At 52.3% G+C, this 21613-nt stretch overlaps 2 protein-coding genes across 3 annotated transcripts; one reads left to right on the forward strand and one right to left on the reverse strand.

Annotated features, from left to right (window-relative positions):
- Positions 1-825: 825 nt before the first annotated feature.
- Positions 826-9706, reverse strand: INPP5J (inositol polyphosphate-5-phosphatase J). 2 transcript variants are annotated; one of them, XM_047827239.1, is made up of 13 exons: positions 9574-9706; positions 6782-7935; positions 6320-6436; positions 6080-6188; positions 5754-5870; positions 5243-5418; positions 4719-4830; positions 4469-4578; positions 4147-4330; positions 2100-2237; positions 1861-1938; positions 1640-1744; positions 826-1441 (listed from the first exon to the last, which is right to left on the reverse strand). In XM_047827239.1, the coding sequence occupies exons 1-13, from the start codon at positions 9676-9678 to the stop codon at positions 935-937; spliced, it is 3012 nt and encodes a 1003-aa protein (XP_047683195.1). In that variant the 5' UTR covers positions 9679-9706; the 3' UTR covers positions 826-934. The 2 variants fall into 2 exon arrangements, with proteins under 2 accessions (XP_047683195.1, XP_047683196.1); XM_047827240.1 differs by lacking the exon at positions 2100-2237.
- Positions 9707-18874: 9168 nt separating this feature from the next.
- On the forward strand, positions 18875-21507 carry SELENOM (selenoprotein M). The gene is made up of 5 exons (XM_047826585.1): positions 18875-19193; positions 20396-20431; positions 20615-20649; positions 21002-21080; positions 21158-21507. Exons 1-5 carry the CDS (start codon positions 19074-19076, stop codon positions 21314-21316), a joined length of 429 nt encoding a protein of 142 aa, XP_047682541.1. The 5' UTR covers positions 18875-19073; the 3' UTR covers positions 21317-21507.
- The last annotated feature ends 106 nt before the right edge of the window (positions 21508-21613 follow it).

Here is a 21613-nt window from a genome sequence, read left to right on the forward strand (position 1 = left end):
TAGTAAGAGGTACATGTATCTTCAGGTCGCAAAATTAATACGTGTCTCAAGACCCTGCTCAGAGGAACCCCAGCACCTATCTGCTGAGGCCTGAGGCAGTAGGTCAGAGGATGGGATATCACAGAAGTGCCTGTGTCTGAATCCAGGAAAGAGGAGGGTGGCTAGAGAGGGCTTCCTAACTCTTATCCCTGGGGGATCCCTTCTCTTAACAGCTGCCATGCCCTTCCTGGCCCAGCCCTGGCCCAAATCTCTGTGTCCTTGAGCAAGGGGCCTCCCTGACTCTGAGCCTTAGTTTCCTCCTCTGAAAAAGCAGGGTGTAATCAGGACCTACCTCATAGGATTGTTGAGGATTAAGTAAACCAATACATGAACAGTGCTTAGCACCTTGTAAATGTTCCCTCCCTGTAACATAGAGCCAAACTGTGGTTAGGTGTCTGATTAGGAGAGGTTCACCTCCTGGAGGCCTCAGTTTGCCCATCTGTGAAAGGGGTCTAAGAATTGCACTGAACTCAATACCACAACTCAGGGTTGTGGTGCAGATTAAAAGAGATGGCATGTGTAATGTATATATACAGCTTGTGCCTGGTAATTGTCAGATCTGTCATCGTCTTCCTCTTTAGTCTGATCCTCTGACTACCCCGACCCCCAGACTGCTAACAAGTTAGGAAGGAGTCAGGAGTGATGCTGGAGAATTTAATTTCTAATTGATGACCTCCAGGATTGCCCCCCCCATCCCAGATGGGGGCCAATAGGGCTTTGCTGATTGTCACAGTTGAGGTGCCGGGACTCAGTTTGGGGGACCCCAGATGGCCACCCCTGGCCAAGACAGTGGCAGGTGCGGATAAAGCTGGAGCAGCAGCAAGAGGGACACAGGTGGGTTTGCAGAAGATTGGGGCACAGTGGGGACTGCCTGGGCCCATCTGCCCATCCATCCTCAGGGCCCCAGGCCCCCTTCCTCTAGCCCCTGCCGGCCCTGGGGACTGGGAGACAGGCTATGAGGGGCTGGGGCTTCCCGATTAGGTCCCCAGGAACCACCACCACCAGGGTCAACAGTCTCCAGGCGCAAGGCAGGCAGCAAGCCCAGGCTTCGAGGCACAGGTGGTGGGAAGGCCCAGGGACCAGGCAGCCCAGAGGGCCCCTCCTCACTACTGCCCCGGCTGCTACCATCATTGCCCCTGTCAGGGGCCATCCGAGGCAGGCGGCGGCTCTGGGGTGAGGGGCTGCGGCTGGCACCGCGGCGTTCACGGGACGAAGGCCGCAGGGCAAGGCCGGGGAAGCGGGCCAGGCCCGGGCTGCGGCTACGGTGTCTCTTGGACTTGCCAGGGCTGGGGCTACGGGACTTGGGTGCAAGCAGCTCCAGGGTACTGTCATCCTCGTCCTCTGAGCTGGCACTTGAGCTATCTGTGCTGCTGCTGGCCAACTCCGAGGTAGGCAGCGAGATCTGGGAGGAAGGTTGGTTACTGGTTTGTCTCACTCCCCAACCAGCCACTCAAGGCGTCTTGGAACCACTCCAACCCTGCCCATTGGCAGACCCAGGAAGGTTAGGCTACTTGTAGGAGATCATGGAGCAGAATGTGGAAACTGTGACATTTGAACAGGGGCTTTTAGTACCCCTGGTCCTTCAGTCTGACCTACTCACCTGGAAGGGCTCAGTGACACCGATGAGGATGCTGTGGGTGTGGCTATAATAGCCCAGTATGAAATCTCCATGGCCCTTGGGAAGTGACTCCTCACTGAAGGTCACCTGATGGGCCCAGGGCATAGGCCCAGGTTGGGGTCAGCCTCAAAGACTGACCAAGCCAAGTCCTGAGCCCAAGGGCCACAGGGACTTCCTCCCACTCTTCCCCTCCCCTTAAGTACCTGGTAGATGTTCCCATCCACATCCTCATGTTTGGCCCAGACATAAGCCACGTAGTCCTTACAGTGGCGGAAACCCACCTGGGGCAAGAGGAATCAGGGTTATGACTCCTATCACCTTACTCCAGTGGCCCCCCAGTGTAGCAACAAACTCTGGAGAAGCCAGTAATTCCCCCTGGGTACCCAGCTGCTCTTCCAGGCCCTCCCTTCCCTGAGTCACTGACCATCCCTGCCCTTCTCACCCGGTACAAGCCGATCCAGTCCCAAGAGCTGCGGGCGAACACTGTTTCTATGCGGTACCTCACCACAGCCTGCTCTGGCCGCACCCACTCATCTGCCACCTCCAGCCGCACTAGCGGCACGTCGTCCCTGTAGGCAAACTGCCCAGGGGCAGGGGGAACATCAGGGGAGACCCTCGAGTATCCCATGTACCTAGGGCCCTTGGGCCTGAGTCAGCAAAAATAGGCTGAGATAAAGGGCCTTTGAAACCACCTTACAGACTGGGAAACTGAGGCAAAACAGGTCTAGGATAGGGACGCCTGGGTGGCTCAGTCAGTTAAGCATCTGCCTCTTGATTTCGGCTTAGGTCATGATCTCATGGTTCATGGTTCAAGCCCTGCAGCGGGCTCTGTGCTGACAATGTTGAGTCTGTTTGGGATTCTCGGTCTCTTATTCTCTCTCTCTGCCCCTTCTCCCCGCCTCTCAAAATAAATAAACTTAAAAAAAAAAAAAAAAGAATAGGTCTAGGATAAATGCCGGGCTTTGTACCCTCCAGCCCAGGGCTCTTCATGCCCATAGCCTCGTAAGGGAGTAAGAATACAGCTTTGAAGTGAATAGTGTAGCCCTGTTTCTGTCATTGCTCTTTCTCTGTCCCTCAGGACTCAGATGGTGTGTCAGCCTCCAGCTTTTGTTTGCTCCCTTGTTTATGTGGTTTCAGGTTTCCCTCACTCCTCAGTTTTTGAGCCAGGCTGTTCCAGAAGAAACCAGCACATCTTCTCCCTGTCCCTAGGTTCCTAACAGAAGGTTTGCCTGGGGTGGCCTCTTAGAAACGCTCTCCAGGGCCTTGTAGGTCAAAACTCCCACTAAGCCCCGTTCTGATTGTGTTGCTTTGGATGAGAGACTTAAGTTCTCTGAGCCTCATTTTCCTCACCAGTAAAACTAGGAGGAGAATTTAGATATCTCAGGGCCTACTAAGGCATTCAAAGGGATGACAAAGCCACAGGGACTAGCACGTATTAGGTGCTTGACAGGTAACATTCTGCAAGTGTCAGAGTCCTTGATGAGGAGGGGAGGTCAGGGTACCCAAAAGGAGTGGCACTCAAAAGTCACCCAGAAGGAGTGGTTCTGAAGGTGAGGCTCCTGACTGAAGGTTAAACTTCATACCCAAGTCTCTTACCAAAGATTATGGGAGGCCAGATGTGGGCAGATTTGCATTCCCAGCTGAGGATACTGGCCAATGGCCCACTGACTGACCACATGACAAAGTTACCAGGGAAAACATTCTCTGGTCTGCAGGGTTCGCTCTTATCAGATCAAGGGAATCGGAGAGCCCAGAGTTGGGTTTCAGGACTGGACAGGCGGGATCTACCCTCCTTTGCTGCTGAGAGTATGTGCAGCTTGGGGTACATGCCTACCCCACTGGAAGGCCTCAGTTTCCCCCATAGAAAAACAGAGTGTTGGACTACATGGTCTCTCAGGTCCCATTCTGACATTCTAGCATTTCTCCTTTTGACTTTGCCAACCAGAGACCTCAACCCTAAACACAATGTTAAATTATAGTAACTAGAATTTTGCTTTGTATTTTTCATGTCTCTACTCCTCCTCCCCATTACTACCTCACTTATAGCACCTGGCACATAGTAAAATGATAAACAAATAATGAATAAATATGAATGAAAACTATATGGAGTCTGAATAAACATTTTGATTTTGCTGGTCTTATTATATGAATATATAAAGCAAATTTTAGCATAAATTGCCCTAATCCTTTCTCAGAACAGAGTTAGGGATTAGTGGAAAAGGCATAGACTCTGAAATTAGGCTAGCTTGGGTTCAAATCCTAATTCTTCTGTTTATCAGCTGTGTGACCCTGGTATGATGCTGTGTCTCTGAGCCTCAGTTTCCTCATCTGAAAATGGAGATCATAACCCACTCCCACTCTGCTATGATGAATGGATGCTGCTGAAGGCAGGTGCAAGGGATTACTGGTGGGCCATGGGGATGTCCCCATGAAGGGATGCTGAGCTGGACCTGGGGATGTCATGAGGGGAACATGAAGCCAGGACTCACCTGCAGGATGAACTGAGCAGCCACGGGCTTGTGATCGCTGACTGTGTATTCCATGTGGCTACGGTAGCTGTACTGGGTCACCTTGAGCCGGTGGCTTTCCCGTCCTGAAGGGCTGGGACCCACACTTGGAGCCTTGACCTTCCACAGGATACGGTCTGTCCAGGCTGGCTTCCGCTTCTTGGCACTGCAGTGAGCAGGGGTGACCCAAGTTTCAGGGGATAGGGTTTGAGGCATAGCCCCCAGCCTTACTTCTTGCCCTGCTTTCTTCCCTATCCAGACGACTTCAGCCCACGTGTCCACCTCGTCCCAGTGCTGAGCTCACCTGGTATCATATTTGTTAGTACCCACATCAAACTTGAAGGTGGGTGCAAAGTTGAGGGGCCCCTCCTGGAAGCCCTTCAGAATGGGCCAGGTGTTCTTGGCCATGTTGAGCTGTGAAGGTCCAAAAGGGCAGAATTGGACAACAGCTTGGACAGGGTAGGTGAAGGCAAGGGCAAGAGCTGAGGATACAAAAGTGTGTCCAGTCATGCTCTGTGTGCTTGGTGTTTAGGGTGTGGGCTGGGATTCTATACCTGGTCCTTCTCCCAGAGCTGGTGGAGCTGATCACTGTCAATGGCAAACTTGACAAAGTGCAGGTCATAGCTCTCAATGCGGAAGTTGAGGTCCCCAAACCAGAACACGAGGCTGTTCAGGGGTGGGGGTCAGGAGGGTCCATGGGGTGAAAGATCCTTCTCTACCCCCATCCAACGACAGCACTGGATGCCCCTAGTGATGATGCAGTGGGTGGAGTGGGTGGCAGCAGATCTACCCTGCCAAGGAGCAGCAGGGGGATGTGGATCTAGAACAAAGTTAGGTTCTGGGGCCTTCAGCAAGGCCCCACCCCTCACCAAAGCTCCACCCAGCAGGCTCTGCCCCACCATCAAACTTACCAGCATTCGTGTTCCTAGATGTAGTTTAGGTGGTCACCCACCCCCATAGGCTCTGCCTCTCCCCCACAAGGTCCACCCAGGCTGGCCCTCAGGTTCCTGTGGCCAAGTATTTGTACTCTGTCTTCTGAGACCCACCCTTCCTTCACCAGCCCCGCCAGCGCCCATACTCGTGATCCAGGATGCCATGTGCCCCGGGCCCCTGGAACTGCTGGAGGCTAAGGATGGTTTGGAAGTTGTCCTTGCGCTGCTCTGCCTTGTCCATGTGCGCTGGCAAGTGGCAGTTCAGGAAGCAGAGCATGTGCCCGAAGGCCGCCAGTCGCACGCTCACTCCACCCTTGTTGCCCTTGGGAGACAGGGTGGAGTGAGTCAAGGGTGGGGCCTAGGCAAATAGAAGAGGCACTGAGCGGGGCAAGAGAGGGGTGAGGCCAGCCAGCCCTTAGAAAAGGCTTAGAGAGGGGTGGGTTCTAGGAAAGGATCGGAACACTGGGATGGGTCAGGAACAGAAAGAGGGCTGGGTCTAGAAAATGGTGTGGGGTGTTGGGCGGGGTTGGGGAGAAGTAAACCTCAGGGTAAGAGGTGGACAAAGGGGAGGGGACCTTGCCTATGCTTGGGGGACCAGGGAACTAATCTATAGACCCCTTGGGGCCTTGTCCCCTCCAGGGCTGTTCCCATGCTCACCCAATAGCCTCCCAGGCCAGTGCGTGTGCAATCAGTCTGCACATCTCTCAGGAAAGGCAAGTGGTAGTACTTGGCGAACAGCAGCAGGATGACGCCCTGCATCCGCACAGTACTCACCTGCGGCGAGAGGCAACGTGGCTGAAGGACCCCACACAACTCTCCCGCCCTACTGTGCCCTTTCCCCAAGTCTTTCAGATCTGCTCCTCCATCCTCCTATTTCACAGACCTGGCAACAGAGGCCCAGCAGGCCCCACGGTGAGTCCAGACAGAGCAAGGGCCAGGAGTCCAGGGGTCTCCACCCTTCCAGGGGCTGAGGGAAACATTACCAGCACGAAGTTGAAGGGTGCCAGCGCGTCCATGAAGAGCTCACTCCACTGGTCTGTGAAGAGTGCGTCCTTGAGCCGCTTGTTGATCATGGAATTCACTTCCTGCAACCTGGTGGTGGGGTCAGGGTGGGAGATGAGGTCGCTATGGGTCTGGGAGTGCCCTAGAATACCCTCCCATGGGCAAAGCTCTGGGAGGCATAAGGGGTTCAGGAGCGGGGTCCACATGCCCTGCCCCCTCACCCAATGGCAATCATGTCCGACCCTTCACTGTCATCGCCACCGCTGCCCAGGTGGAGGAGGGATGTGACGTCGTCAGGGGGCATGGCGGTGCCCACGTTCCACGTGACCACAGTGATCCTGGGGGTGTAGGAGGGGTTATCACTGGGCACCACTCCCTCATCTTCAACCTCCCTCCCACAGGGCTCTTTCTGGGGAAATAAACTGAGGCAGGTGTGGGTGTAAGCTCTCAGAAGACTGTGGGCCCAATATCCCTCCTATTAGATTCTCCCGGAGGGAGGCAGGGGTGGGCAAGTCCCTTAGCAGGAGATGCTGTCTTCTAAAGATCCCACAGTAGGCACAGCACCCGCAAGGAGTCTTCCTCAGGGAAATAAACTGGGGCAGTGTAGGGTAAGCCACCCTAGAAGAATGGCTAATTTTGGAGCTCAAGCCCCACCAACCCTCCTCGGGAGAGGGCCCCCTCACCAGAAGCCAGGGTCGCTCTTGCAGGTAGGCCGAGCTGACCAAGAGGATGATGAGGTGGATGTAGAAGGGGAGGTGGTGACCGGAGCTGGAGTTTCTTGGGGCTGAACACTGGGGCTCAAGTGTCCACTAGGTCCTGCCCCCTGGGTGCTAGGCCTGGGGAGGGCCATCTCAGGGGCTGGGGGCACACAAGGGGAGCGGTTGGGAGAGCGGCTGGGGGAACGACTGGGAGACCTGGGTGGCTTGGGCAGAGGTGGGGGCACAGTCTGTGCCGAGGAGGCCCCTGGCCGGAAGGTGGGGGATAGAAGTCCTGGGGAACGGGTAGTAGGCTCTGGAGGGCTCTGGCTCACATCCAGAGGCAGGGTCTGGGGTGGCCGGGACAGGACAGGATCCTCAGGGCTGCTGCGGGGGGCCTCAGGACGGGCTCTGAATGAGGGGGAGATTCGGGGGTCTGGGGGTGTTTGGATCAAGGATGTGGAGCCCGAAGGACCAGATGTCTGAGCTGAAGGCTGGAGATGCCCTTCAGAAGAGGGGAGAGGTTTAGGGGCTGGGGCATCCCTCTGTTTAGCGGGTGTCCATCCCACAGAGGCTGGGGTTGGTATCACAGATGCTGGAGCCAGGGCCTGTTCCTGAGAAGATGACAAAACTGGGGAAGAGTTGGAGGGGGGCTGTGGTGTCTGCTCCTCAGATGCCAGGACCAGGCTCAGGCCCGAAGCAGCGAGTGCTGGCTTGGGTCCCACGGAGGCAGGTGGCACCTGCTTCTGGTCCCTGGATGTTGGAGCCAGCCTGGGCCCCAGAGTGGCTGTGGGAGGCCTTGGCCCTGCTGAAGCAGACATTACCAGCTGCCCCAGGGATGTTGGAGGCAGGACTGAGCCTGAGGTCACTGGAGGAGGCTTCGGCCCAGCTGGGGCAGACATGACTAACTGACCCACAGACGTTGGAGCCAGGTTGGAACTGTGGCGGGCAGGAGCTGTTTTCTGCCTGCTAGGGGTAGACAGCGGAGCCAGGATGGGTCGGGGAGACACCAGAGCCAGCCTTGGCCCCTCTGTGGAAGGTGGATTAGCTGCTCGTGGCCCCACAGGTGCTAGAGCCAATCTTGGTTCGGAGGGTACTGGGGCTGCATTCTCCTTCGCTGGGAGCTGAAAACTTGAGTCCACCTTGCAGAAGACAAGTCAAAGACTTAGGGTAGCCCTAACCAGGGGCTTGGGCCCCAACTTCCATAGAGACCCCGGTCAACTCCATCTAGCTAAGAAACGCACATCTTTGCAAGGAAGTTCTTCCTAATTTCTCACCTCAATCCATTCTGCTGTGAATCACCTTCATTTTCGGAGGAAAGAGGATGCAGAAACTTATCCCCTCCCTCAAGTCTGACACCTCTCCTAGATGGGGAAACTAAGACCCCAACTCAAAGGAGGCAAGGTGTGAGCCTGAACCTAAGGGTTATCTCCTTGCCTTCCTGGCTGACACCAACTCCCTGGTCATGCTGGAGCGTTGGATGGCTGAAGCCATCTTCCCTTGGCAATGCTCCTTGCATTTCCTGCTGCTCTCCTGGCTAAGGGGTACTGACCTGACACCCCAGATCTGTCCTCTCTGGACACTTCGGGTCTAGCTTATTAAATACCCCTCCTTCCCTTCACAGCACCCAGGAACCCTCAGGTTCATCGCTGCCAAGCATCCCAAACTCCTCGGTCGTGCTCCTGTTTGTCCTCCTCATCAGTACCCATAGTTCCATGTAGGAGCAAGACCCCAGGACTAAGACTGGCCATGTCAATTCCAAGCCCAGCTCTGTGTGACCTTAGGCAAGCACCTCTCTGCCCAAGACCTCAGTTTTTGTCTGTAAAATGAAGGAATTTGGTGAAGGATCTCTGCCCACACCTTGTTCCTGAGAAGCCTTGGTCTCATAGTCTCTGCATTTATGACCCCAACATTTGCTAGGGTTTCATTTGAGCCCATGGAATCATCCATTCTCATCAAGTGTGATTCTAACATTCAAAGTCCAGGATTCTGTTGATCCTGGCATTGCACTTCTCTGTGCCCAAATTGTACCTTCTCCCCATCTCCCCTACCTTTGAGGACAGGCAAGCATGTACCCTCTTTTTGTCTGGCAGGTGGAGTGGGGGGACATGAGGCCCTGCTGGGACCTTCTCCCCCTTCCCATCTGTCCTCTGTTTCTGATGCCCCTGTCTCCAGAAGACGGGATGAAACGTCCTTTGCCAGGGAGAGCAGAAGGTTTACACTCGCCCTGAGGTGGCCCCATTCCTGCCTCCAGACATGCAGCTTTGTCTGTGTCCAGTGTCCTTCTCGGTTCAGAGAACCTGAAACTCTGCCTCCACCTTCCTCCCCAAACTTAGCTCTTTGAGGCTGCATTTTGGGCATCCTCCTTGGCTCCAAGTGTCCCCCCAACCACCACACCGCCTCCAGCACTAACAACTTAGACATCCCAGATGTCACCGTTTTAGTCTTCAGGGACAAAGACAAACCTCCTCATTTTGCATTGCTTCAGAGAGAACAAGCAACTTGCCCAAGGTCACACAGCAAAGCTGGAGCACAGCTGGATTCCCTGACACCCAGTCTAGGGCTCTCCTGGGGGCTCCTAGCTATGGCTAACTCCATCTCTCTCTGGGTGTCCCACCACTGCCCTCTCAGCCCCCAAAGTGTCCTGTTTGCCTAGCCCCTGCTTGGTGGGCAAAGGAGAGTGCCAGCCCCTCAGCCAGGGGCACCAGGGTGCCTGCGGTGTGTGGGGGTGTGTGGGACCAAGGATCAGGGATGGGAGGGCTAGGTTTTAGGGGTCTTACCTTGGAAGGTGCCTCAGTTTGAGAAACCCCATGGGGCATGGGCAGGGGGCGCAGGCCAGCCCGGGTGCCTGGCCTCTTGCTGCCACTGCTGCTCTGGCCCTCCATGTCTGCAGCCCCTAGCAGCCCGGGCTCCCTCGGGCTCTGGCTCTAGCTCCTCCGCTCCCGGGAACCAGTGATGTCATCAGCCGTTTCAACCTGCTGAGAATTTAAAGACACAGGCACCCACTTCCCAGCCTAGAGGTGGCCTACCTTCTGGGAACCCTTCAGGCTGACTGCTGAGGCTGCAATGGCCATGGGGCAGGGTGGAGAGTGTGCCCATTGGCCTGGCTTGGTTCCCAACTGGCAGCATGGAGGGGGCTGTCTGTCTGCCCCGTTCTCCTGCCAGTAGGTCTGGTTGGCCCTTATTCAAGAGTAGGATATTGACACACCTGAGGATAAGGTAGAGACAGGTAGCTCAGAGGTCAGCACCCATTTCAGGATGGCAGAGGCACCTGAATCCCTGCCATGATCCTGCAACCTTCTTGACTCCCTGCCAGCCCAGAGCTTGCCTTGGCCCCCACCTTTGCCCCATTTTCGGGCCTTGGTGCCCTCCCCAGCCTGGCTTGATCCTTTCCATCCCAGAGCCAGACACTCAGGCTCCAGCCACTGGAGTCCCCTCCCATTTCAGCCTCAGCACCACCCCCTGCTATCCTGCAAACACTTTGTCACCAGCCCAGGTTGCCTCCACAGGCCAGCCCCTCTCATCTTTCTTCTCAGGCACTCACTGGGTGTGGTTTGGGTGAGGGACTAGCTCAAGGTCACCTGGTGAGCTGGGGAGGTCTTGGGAGTTTCAGTGAGGAAAGGGAGTTTTCTCAGTGACCCAAGACCCGCAGGAACCAATTGGGGTATCTGGGGGTAGGGAACTAGGGTGGAGAAAGGCCCAGCAGTGGGGGAACAGACTGGCAGGTCAAATATAGGCTTGGGAAACTTAGAAGGCCAAGACCCAGCACGGGGTCTGGGGAAGTGTTTGCTGAATGAGCGGTTGACTCAATCACTGAGAAGAGTGAATGCGTGACAGGGCTCGGAGGTGGCCAGGGAGGATGGTGGGCCCTCTGCTTCTGCCTCTTTCCCTCTCTCACTTTTATCTGCTAAGCAGCCCCTGAAATCCTGATTCCTCTGGAATTGCTCGACTGTTCCAAGAGGAGTGATCTCACTCAGTTTAGGAAGAAAAGGTGCAGCGTTTTGTACCCAGAGCTCTCTGTTGGTCAACAGTCACCTCTGTATCCCCATGGGACTACGTGGCCCCTGTGTGAAAGCCATGTGGACAGATGCCTCATCCCCTTCTCCTGGATGGGCTTCCCACCTCTGCTTGACAGTCTCTGGGTCTAGTCTGTGTTGCCAGACCAGCGTCTCTGTGAGGCTGGGATTGCAGCAGCAGAGGCCCGGGTCACGTTAGGGCCCTGGAGTAGAAAGGATCTGGGGGTGATGAAGGGTGGTGGAAGTGATGGTTACCGGGGAGGTGGCTGTAGTGGTGGAGATAGTGATGTACATAATTATGATGTTGGAAGTGGAGGACTGACACGGATGATGGAGATTGTGGCGATGGTTCATATAAATGGAGGTGGTGGAGGTGATAAGGGTTATAGATGTTGGCAATGGTTGAGGTAGTAGAATGAAGGGAGGGTGGTGATGGTGATGAGGGTGATAGTAATGGGTGAAGGAGAGGTAGGGGCAGGGAGACAGTGGGGGGTGTTATGTTGATGGAGGAGGAGATGGTGGTAGAGCTGAAAGTGAAGGTGGAGGGGGTGGTGAAGGAAGAGGTGAGAGTGGACATGGTGGTGGTGCTCAAGCCACTAAAGAGGGAAGGACAATTTGAACTTAACCCTGCCCGGTCCTCTGACTCCTATTGTACAGAAAAGAAAGCTGAGGCCCCCATGAGTACTAGCCTCGGATATAATCCCGGAAGCAGGGCGGGGGCAGGGACTGGGATCTGTCATAGGGCTCAGCCATCCAGGGGTAGGACAGGGGCATCAATGTCCTTCGGAAGCCAGGCAAATATCATGCAAATGAGCAAGCAGAGCGTTCCTGCACACTGTGGGACAGCCCAGGATTTTCTATCATCTTCTCTCCCTGAAGTCAGATCCCATAGGGGATTTTGTTTCTGGCCCTGCCACTGACTTACCTGGGGAGGTCACTCCGGTTTCTGATTTGTGTAAGGGAGATAAAAATGATAGATACCACCTAAGATTGCTGTGAAGATACAAGATAACAACATATGAAGTGTTTAGCATGGAGCCCGGCACAAGCAAGCTCTCAGTAAGGGCAGCTGCTCTGAAGTTATCATCACCAGTGCCATCATCGTCATCAATATCACCATCATTATCTGCTCCAACCTGCCCATTTGGTTGATCTGAAACTGATCACTGGTGGCCCAGTGTTAGTTACATTCCTGGGGGGAAGGGAAAGGGGCTCTGAGACCCAGATGTGGCTTTACCAGGGGAAGGAGGCGGGGGGGGGGGGGGGGGGGGGCGGACCCTGGGTGAGAAGGGAGCAGGGTGAGAGCTATATTTGAGCTCCTGGTGTGATGACTCAGGAGGTTGATAACAGGCTCTGGGGCTCCAGGCGGCAGGCTGGGGGCAGCTGCCAGGGAGAACCGCCCCCCTGGAGACGGCTGTCTCCAAAGGCCCCTCCTGGCTCCCTCCTTTCACTCTAGGGAGTCGGGGTGGGGGGTGTACTAAGGCAGAGGGTACATCTTGTCCAACCCCCTCTTGGAAACTCTTAGTGCTACACTTCAGGCTGTTTAGGTCAGGAATAGGAAAGGAGGGAGCTGATGATTGACAAATTATCTCACTTACTCTCCATAGTAACCCTGTGAGGTTGGTAATAAGATCCCCATTCACAGAGGAAGAAACTGAGCTCTAGGGATTACACAGCCAGTAGGGGTCAAAGAGTAAGGTTCCTGGGGAGGGAGTGACTTCCTCCTGGGGAGGGAGTCACTTCCGTAGAAGTGACTGTTGAACACCTTCATTGAAGGAGAGTCAGTATTGCCAAATTGGAAAAAGGAGAAGTGTCCTGGGAAGCAGAGGGAGGAGCAGGGACAAAAGAATGGAGTATGGAAGGTCTGGGCTATGAAAGCGTGCAAAATTTGGATATGTGCCCTCATAGTCCTTTGGCTCAGAGTAAATCCACCATAAGCAGGGAAGGCAGACTTTCTCTTTCCTATTCCTTTTCCTTGAGCCACCTCTCAAGGGCACCTGAGGATGGTAATGGTACAAAAGGTGTGCCCTCCTTCCTTTTGCTCCCTGACCACCCTGACTGAGACCCACAGTAAGGGAAGTCACACTGTGGCCACTAGCTGATAAATCTCTGGAGATGTACAGTGTGCCATAGGGTATTATAGGAAGGTGGAAGAGGTAAGCATTAAGGAGGTCTTCCCTGAGAAGGAAGTATACAGGGCACAGAAGAACATTTCTCCTCCCTTCACTCCAAGGTTCCTTACTGGTACTGAGTGCCACATGTTATGTCATTGTCTCCTCATTCTCACCCTCTCGAGAGCACAGGTGTCATCCTCACCTCCCATTCTGCCCCACAGGCAATGGGTTCAAGGAGAAGGAGTGACTTTCCCAAGGTCACACAGCTGGAGCTGAGCTCAGGCATCCCTCCTCCCTCTCTTTAGCTCCCCCTCCTCCCAGACAGCCCAGCACCCGCTGTCAGCTGCTCTGAAGTGAGTGGCTATTTTTATTCTGGTGCGAGGGGATCTTGGGCAGCAGAGCCATGTAGGTTAGAAGGCTCTAGGACACCGGCTTCGGCAAGGAAGGGGAGGCTTACTGCAAGAATATAAACTTGCTTGGGGGCTGTTGTTTCCTGCAGGCTGACCTGCCCTGGGCTCCCATGTATCCAGAAATTGCTTTTCTGGAGTTCAGAACTGTGCATAGAGCCAGACTAAACCCTGGCCCTGATCCCAGATCCAATTTGAACCCTAATTTTGGTGTTAACTGAGCCCTGATCCCATGCCAAGACTAAGCCTATACCTTACCTTGACCAAAGTCTTAGATTGAACCGTGACTCTACACATGTACTAAACCCAATTGGGGCCCAAGCCTGATCCAACCCCTAAGGCTGATCCCAGTTTGAGACCTTGATTCTAGACCCAGGTTAAGCCTTGATCCTCGCCTAAGACTGAGCCATCGTCACAGACTGAATTCTAACCCCAGTCTAGACTAACCCTTGATTTAAGACTGAGCCCCAACCCCAGGTCTAGACTGAGCTCTGAGTCTAGTCATTAACTAACCCCTGAACCTGGTGGCAGATTGAGCTATGGTCTCAGACACAGACTGAGCATGGAGCAAAATCATTGATTGAATCCTGACCTCAAAATGAGCTCTGACCCCAGGTCACACAACTCTGGTGGCACACTAAGCCCTGGATTCAGACTGTGCATGGAATGTGGTCAAAGGCTGAGCCCTGAGTGTAGTCATAGACTGAGCCTTGATCCTGGTCACTGACTGAGGCCCAAGCCCAGTTATTGACTGAGCCCTGCCCTGACTCCAGTCCCAGATTCAGTTCTAAACTTGGCCTTAGGCTAAGGGCTGCCCAGACCCTGAGTCTGACCCCATCAGAGACAAAACCCCAAACCCAGACCCATCTGAGGAAAGCTGCTAGCCTAGATTACAAAATGCCACTTAAGGGCATGGTTTACAAGCAGAGATCTGTTCTGGGAGATCCTGGGCCTCCCATGGGTACTGATGCCAGAATGTTCCCGGTACTGTTATGGCCAGTGTCTCTACCACTGGTTCTACTGGCTGGCTAGTCAACCCTCAGCAGCCCAGGCTGTGGCCCTTCTAGGCCACAGCATCTAGGCTAATGCAATGAGAGTGGTTTGGTGGCATCTGTCCAGTGAACAACATGGGCCCATGAGGCACTGAGGTTTGGCTCTGTCAGCAGAAAAGCCACAGGCTCCATGGGACCACTGGCTTCAGCCACTCTGAGGCTCTTGCTGAGGTATGGGGTAAGGTTGAGGGAACCCATGGCATTTGTCCCATTATTTTTGTAAACAATGTTTACTGTTTATATTTAGCTAATACATATTTATTATGGAAAATATGGGGAAAAGTATAAAGGAGGAAAAATTCACCCTGTAATTTCGTCTACCAAGAGATGACCATTTTGACTTCTTGGGGTGTTTCCTTCTAAATTCTGTTATTCGGTCTAGGCATATGTATCTTTATATGTGTATTTTATAAAATTGGTTGGCTACTCTGTTGATGCTACAACATCCATTGGAGCCCATATCCTTTTTTTTTTTTTAATTTTTTTTTAACGTTTATTTATTTTTGAGACAGAGAGAGAGAGCATGAACAGGGGAGGGTCAGAGAGAGGGAGACACAGAATCTGAAACAGGCTCCAGGTTCTGAGCTGTCAGCACAGAGCCAGACGCGGGGCTCGAACTCACGGACCGCGAGATCATGACCTGAGCCGAAGTCGGCTGCTTAACCGACTGAGCCACCCAGGCGCCCCGCGGAGCCCATATCCTTGATAGGCTTCTGGAATGGGTCTCAACTGGTTAAGCCAATGAGCGATTTCCATTCCCCTAGCCATATGATTGGATCATGTATGGACTAGTGAGATATAAGGAGACTTTTGCTAAGGGAAAGAAAGCTTGCTTTCTCTCCTGAGAAGTTTACCAAAAAATATCATCTTCCCTTAATTAGATATGAATAAAGAAGCCTGTGGTCCTGTTGGCAGCCATCTTGACACCATGCAGGTAACTGGCCTAATGACAAGCTGACACTATGGAAAGCAGAATGGAGAGAGATCAGGTCTTGGTGACTTTATCAACAGGATCAAAACTCACCTGAAGCCCTCCTTGCCATTAAATTTTTTTGTTATTTGACCCAACAGATTTCATTTATTGTTTAAGTCAGTTTAACTTGGGGTTTCAATGACTTGCAGCCCAGAGCATCACAACTCCCAACTGATATTACTGTGTTATAGCTTGATTTTTTTAATACCATAACTATGAACATTCTCCATGTCATTCAACACTATGCTGCATCATTTATTTTTTTATTTTTTTTAATGAAATTTATTGACAAATTGGTTTCCATACAACACCCAGTGCTCATCCCAAAAGGTGCCCTCCTCAATACCCATCACCCACCCTCTCCTCCCTCCCACCCCCCATCAACCCTCAGTTTGTTCTCAGTTTTTAACAGTCTCTTATGCTTTGGCTCTCTCCCATTCTAACCTCTTTTTTTTTTTTTTTTCCTTCCCCTCCCCCATGGGTTCCTGTTAAGTTTCTCAGGATCCACATAAGAGTGAAACCATATGGTATCTGTCTTTCTCTGTATGGCTTATTTCACTTAGCATCACACTCTCCAGTTCCATCCACGTTGCTACAAAAGGCCATATTTCATTTTTTCTCATTGCCACGTAATATTCCATTGTGTATATAAACCACAATTTCTTTATCCATTCATCAGTTGATGGACATTTAGGCTCTTTCCATAATTTGGCTATTGTTGAGAGTGCTGCTATGAACATTGGGGTACAAGTGGCCCTATGCATCAGTACTCCTGTATCCCTTGGATAAATTCCTAGCAGTGCTATTGCTGGGTCATAGGGTAGGTCTATTTTTAATTTTCTGAGGAACCTCCACACTGCTTTCCAGAGCGGCTGCACCAATTTGCATTCCCACCAACAGTGCAAGAGGGTTCCCGTTTCTCCACATCCTCTCCAGCATCTATACTCTCCTGATTTGTTCATTTTGGCCACTCTGACTGGCGTGAGGTGATACCTGAGTGTGGTTTTGATTTGTATTTCCCTGATGAGGAGCGATGCTGAACATCTTTTCATGTGCCTGTTGGCCATCCGGATGTCTTCTTTAGAGAAGTGTCTATTCATGTTTTCTGCCCATTTCTTCACTGGGTTATTTGTTTTTCGGGTGTAGAGTTTGGTGAGCTCTTTATAGATTTTGGATACTAGCCCTTTGTCCGATATGTCATTTGCGAATATCTTTTCCCATTCCGTTGGTTGCCTTTTAGTTTTGTTGGTTGTTTCCTTTGCTGTGCAGAAGCTTTTTATCTTCATAAGGTCCCAGTAATTCACTTTTGCTTTTAATTCCCTTGCCTTTGGGGATGTGTCGAGTAAGAGATTGCTACGGCTGAGGTCAGAGAGGTCTTTTCCTGCTTTCTCCTCTAAGGTTTTGATGGTTTCCTGTCTCACATTTAGGTCCTTTATCCATTTTGAGTTTATTTTTGTGAATGGTGTGAGGAAGTGGTCTAGTTTCAACCTTCTGCATGTTGCTGTCCAGTTCTCCCAGCACCATTTGTTAAAGAGGCTGTCTTTTTTCCATTGGATGTTCTTTCCTGCTTTGTCAAAGATGAGTTGGCCATACGTTTGTGGGTCTAGTTCTGGGGTTTCTATTCTATTCCATTGGTCTATGTGTCTGTTTTTGTGCCATATGCTGCATCATTTAAAACAACTGTATGATTTTCTATCCTTTGGAGGTAGCATCACTTATTTAACTCATTCCTTGATGTGACATGCTTAGGTTGTGACTCCAGTTTTTCACTATTATAAACAGTGGTTTTGTGTTTTTTTTAAATAATATATATTTTTAATATTTTAATTTTATTTTTAAGTAGTCTCCACAGCCAATGTGGGGCTCGAACTCATGACCCAAAGATCAAGAGTTGCATGCTCTACTGACTAAACCAGCTGGGTTCCCTTGCTTGTTTGTTTGTTTGTTTTTCATACATTAAGAGATTTATTGCAAAAAACTGGCTTATACAACTGTAGAGGTGGGTATGGCACACCTGAAATCTGTAGGACATGCCAGTAGTCTAGAAACTTCTGGGCAGGAGGAGCTGCTGCAGTCCATGGGTGGAACTTTCTCGTCCTCAGGGAAACTCCAGTTTTGCTTTTTGTTCCATAAATCCATGCCTCAAAACGCGAAAGCCGGAAGGTACAGGGAATCCAGTGCCCAGCGACACTCAGCAGCTCCTCCCACAGACACCACTGCCCATGCCTTGGGCACCAGAATTTGAGCCAGAGCATGGACCCCAAAGTCCACAGCTGGGTAAACAATGTTTTGATAACCTAACAATTGGTCCCTTCTCTGATGATTACTTTGGGCCAAATTCTGACAAGTGGAATGACTGGGTAGAAGAAATGCTTTTAGGGTTTTGATTTGTTGAGTCAAATTGCCCCTCGGAAAACTTGGATGAATTCACATTTCCACAGCAGTAAATAGAGTGTTAGACATAGCTTATCATGTCAATAGTCTGGACAAAACTAATTATATTTACAGCCCCTAATGTATTTACAAAGAATGGGTATTAAATAACAACTCTAATCCTATTATTATTATATCTTTACAATCAATTCAATGAATGTGAAATAGCAGGGTATAAGCAAAGAAACCTGACTTCATCCATTAGGCTCAGTGTCTAGGGCCCATGACACTTTTAGAGATTATGAATATGTTTTAATTTTCATTTCTTTTAAAATTAAAAGAAAAAAACATATAATTAATCCAGTCAAGATTGTATTCATTTTTTAAAATCAAAGCAGTTGTAAAATGCAATATTTAATGGATATTTATTTATTTATTTATTTTAATGGACGAAAAGGCCCAGGAAAGCAGAAATGCCTAAGGGTCTATGAAAGTCATCATGCAGCTTTGGCTTGATGTTGAGAAGGATTCTGATTCCCAGTATAGATTTAACAAGAAAGAGCACGGTGATTAATTTGCTGTATCTGCCTCAGGCTTAAAGAGGGGAGGTGGTGTCCTTATCCAGTCATCTTTGGTTTGATGAGATGAGTACAGGGATGTTTCAGGTTCAAATCCCAGATCCACAACCTCATCGCTCTACTTTTCTAAGCCTGTCTCTCAACTTGCAAAACAGAGTGCACAGGACCTTTATGAGGTAAAAAATGAAATAATGAAAGCTAACAAACAATGTTCCCGGTACTGTTCTAAAGAGCTTTATGTGTATTAACACTTTTATCCTCCCAGCCCCTACAAAGTACGTAACATTGCACAGTCCGCCATCATGTGTACTCCAGGGGCTTGAAACCTAGATCAGAATTTCATCCAAAGCAATAAAAGACACAAACAAGAATTCCTCAAGCCTCAGTTTCCCCCATCTTCGAGTCGAGTGGTTGGCCCAGAAACTCCCTTGTCTACATCCCTCCCGCGCCCCCTGCCGGTGTAAGGGAGCATTGTCTGGCCTCATCCTGCCGTAGCTTCTACTCTCTCGGCAGGCAGAGGGAGCGTGGACACTCTTGGGGCTGGAAAATTAGAGGCCTGAGGGCCAGAGGAGATTTCGGACCAGAGAAGACCCAGAACCTCGCTGGGAGAGAGCTAGAGGCCCCTGGGGAGGAGACCGACAGCTAGGGGCGTGGTCCCTAGCTGGGTGGGGCCTTGAGTGGGGGCGGGGCCAGCCGGTGGACCCAGACGTGGCGCCGGAGCCCAGCGGTTCGCCTCGTTCTTGCGGATCATCTTCGGCCCGGTTCCGATGCACCTCCCGCTTCCTCCACCGCCCCTGCTACTGCTTCTTGCGGCTCTTGCGGCTGCCATCACCACCTTCCGGCCCGACTGGAACCGCTTGCACGGCCTGGCCCGAGCCCGGGTAGAGGTAAGTGCGCTGGTCCCTAGCTCAGGGACCACTACCCACAACCCTGTGGCCTTTTAGCCTTGGAATCACCGCTCATTTTGACCCGACGACCCTCCCGACTCCCAAATTCCCCTCAGGGCCAGAACCATCCCTCCCCTCTCCCCAGCCTCAGGACGCCCCAGCACCCACCGTGGCAGCCCCCAGACATGCGATCTTGCGGCCTGGAAATACGAACTCCTCCCCAGTTTCCCATCCGGCCGGCCGGACAGCGGGTCCCCAGACACACTGGCCCTGTCCCCTAACTCTACTCCGGGCCTGTGACTCTTCTAAACTTACCCTCTGGAGCCCAACTTTACATCCTCCCATTATTCCAGTTTTTACTGGAATTCCTCCCCCACCCCAGTTCCGGTTGTCTCTCCCTTGCCTGAGGGAAGGAAGACTCTGGGCGCTTGCCCCACCACGCAAAAGCCAACTGCATTACCAACACTTAACTCAGCAGTAGTCCCTCATCCTCCTCTGTGGGGAAATTACCCGTCAGAGCCCCTGTTTTGTGTGTGACTTGAATCATCACAGATCCTCTACGGGCCTTAGTTTACTGTCTGACAAAAGGAGGGGGAGGAGGAGGGAAGACTAGAATGGGTGTTCCTGGGGTCTGGCCTCCTGCTGGGAGGTGGCACTCTCCCTCTGGGAGTGCTGGGGGAGAGCACCCACCCTCCCATGTTGGGGAAGCAACCAAATGGAGGGGCAGTTCTTCATGGGGTTAGATAGGGACCAGATGGCAGGTATCTCTAATGGGATCTCCCAGGGCAATTCTGAGCTGTTTACTTCTGGTCTGCCTTCACCCTGAGGCTTTAGGGGCCAAAGACCAGGCCCCGGTCTCTACTGCCTGAAAGAAGTAGAGTAATCATTTCTTTTGGGCATTGATTGGGAGTGAGTCAACAGTCAGTAAGGTGTGCAGGCAACAGCCCCAAGGCCGGTAAGTGCCCTTTGGGTCTCTGGTCTTGCTCTTCTCTCTCCTGATGTTCATAAGCCTCAGTTTTCCCCTCTTTACAGAGTTCCCCCTTTTGCCCCTAAGGAACCTCCATGTCCATACCTTGGGAGCTGCTGTTCCAGGGGTAATCCATAGCCCCACCCAACTCTGGGACGAGGGTAAAATGGTCTGGAGGGTGTGGTTGGGGCAGACATGAAGGACTTCTGACCTATCCCTTTTTGTCTCCCTCCAGACCTGTGGGGGATGACAGCTGAATCGCCTGAAGGAGGTAAGTTTGAAGGAAGGGGTCTCCAGCTCTGTCACCACTGAACTTGAGGGGAGGGTAACATCCTAAAGATTGGGTGGGGGAAGTTCCCTGGGATGGGAGTCAAGGGCATGTGACCTTAGCAGGCTTCAGTTTCCTGTTGGTGTTTGAAGGTGGTTGGGGTCTGATGCTCTGGTTCTTCCCCAGGTGAAGGCCTTCGTCACCCAGGATATCCCTTTATAGTATCCTTTTCTCCGTTCTGGGGGAGGGAGAATGGGGAGGAGGATCTGGGAGAATCTCCTTCCACTTAACTTTACAGATAGGGACGACAAATGGTTTTCATCTGACAGGTGGAATTGATTGATAGTGACTGGCCAGAGAATTTCTAGGTGGTAGGCAAGAGAAATTGACTAGTGATGGTTGCCACTGACACAGAAAAAGAGGGCCCTTTGCTGCTTTGAACTCTAATTTCCTCACATGTAAATGTGGATCCCTACCCTACCTGGGCTAAAGAGGCAGCGCTATTCACTTTCTGTTCGTAGGTGGGAGACCCCACCTGCCTCAGGTCACCACAACCTACCTTAACAACTCCAGTCACAACATGGTAATGAAACATCTCCCAGGGGCAGACCCAGAGCTCGTCCTGCTGGGCCACCGCTACGAAGAACTGGAGGTGAGGCCTTGGAAGCCAGATGGGGGGCGGGGCTAAGGGCGGGGCGAGGTGCACTGACCTCCCTCTTCTACTTTAAGCGAATCCCACTCAGCGAAATGACCCGCGAGGAGATTAATGAGCTTGTGCAGGAGCTCGGCTTCTACCGCAAGGCGGCGCCTGACGAACCTGTTCCCCCAGAGTACCTGCGGGCGCCTGCCAGGCCCGACGAAGGCGCTCCGGCCCGCGCTGACCTTTAGGTCCCGGTATGCGGGCCCGCTCCCTCCCTCGCCTGAGCCCTGGGGACAGAATGAAGCGCTCAGCGTCCCGGGAACACCTCCCTCGCTGAGGGCCGACGCCCCGTCCCAGAGCCGGCAGAGATGGAGTTGGGGGTTCTTGCTAACCCCCCTTTCTTCCCTCCCCAGCTCAATTAAATCCTCTTCAGCCTTAACTGAGACTCCTTCTTTGTTGCGGGAGGGTGGGGAATAGGAGCCCCCCTAAGACTCCCAGCATCCCCAAATACTTGGCTGCTGGAGTGGGGATGTGTGCACACCTTG

This window comes from Prionailurus viverrinus, chromosome D3 (genome assembly GCF_022837055.1).
Source record: "Prionailurus viverrinus isolate Anna chromosome D3, UM_Priviv_1.0, whole genome shotgun sequence".
Classification (NCBI taxonomy): domain Eukaryota; kingdom Metazoa; phylum Chordata; class Mammalia; order Carnivora; family Felidae; genus Prionailurus; species Prionailurus viverrinus.

Coding starts and splice junctions, on each gene's coding strand:
- INPP5J (XM_047827239.1), bottom strand. CDS start 9,678: ATGGAGGGCCAGAGCAGCAGTGGCAGCAAGAGGCCAGGCACCCGGGCT. Junction 6,437..6,781: donor AAGAGCGACCCTGGCTTCTG/GTGAGGGGGCCC, acceptor CTACACCCCCAG/GATCACTGTGGTCACGTGGA. Junction 5,419..5,753: donor CTGGCCTGGGAGGCTATTGG/GTGAGCATGGGA, acceptor CTGTCTCCCAAG/GGCAACAAGGGTGGAGTGAG.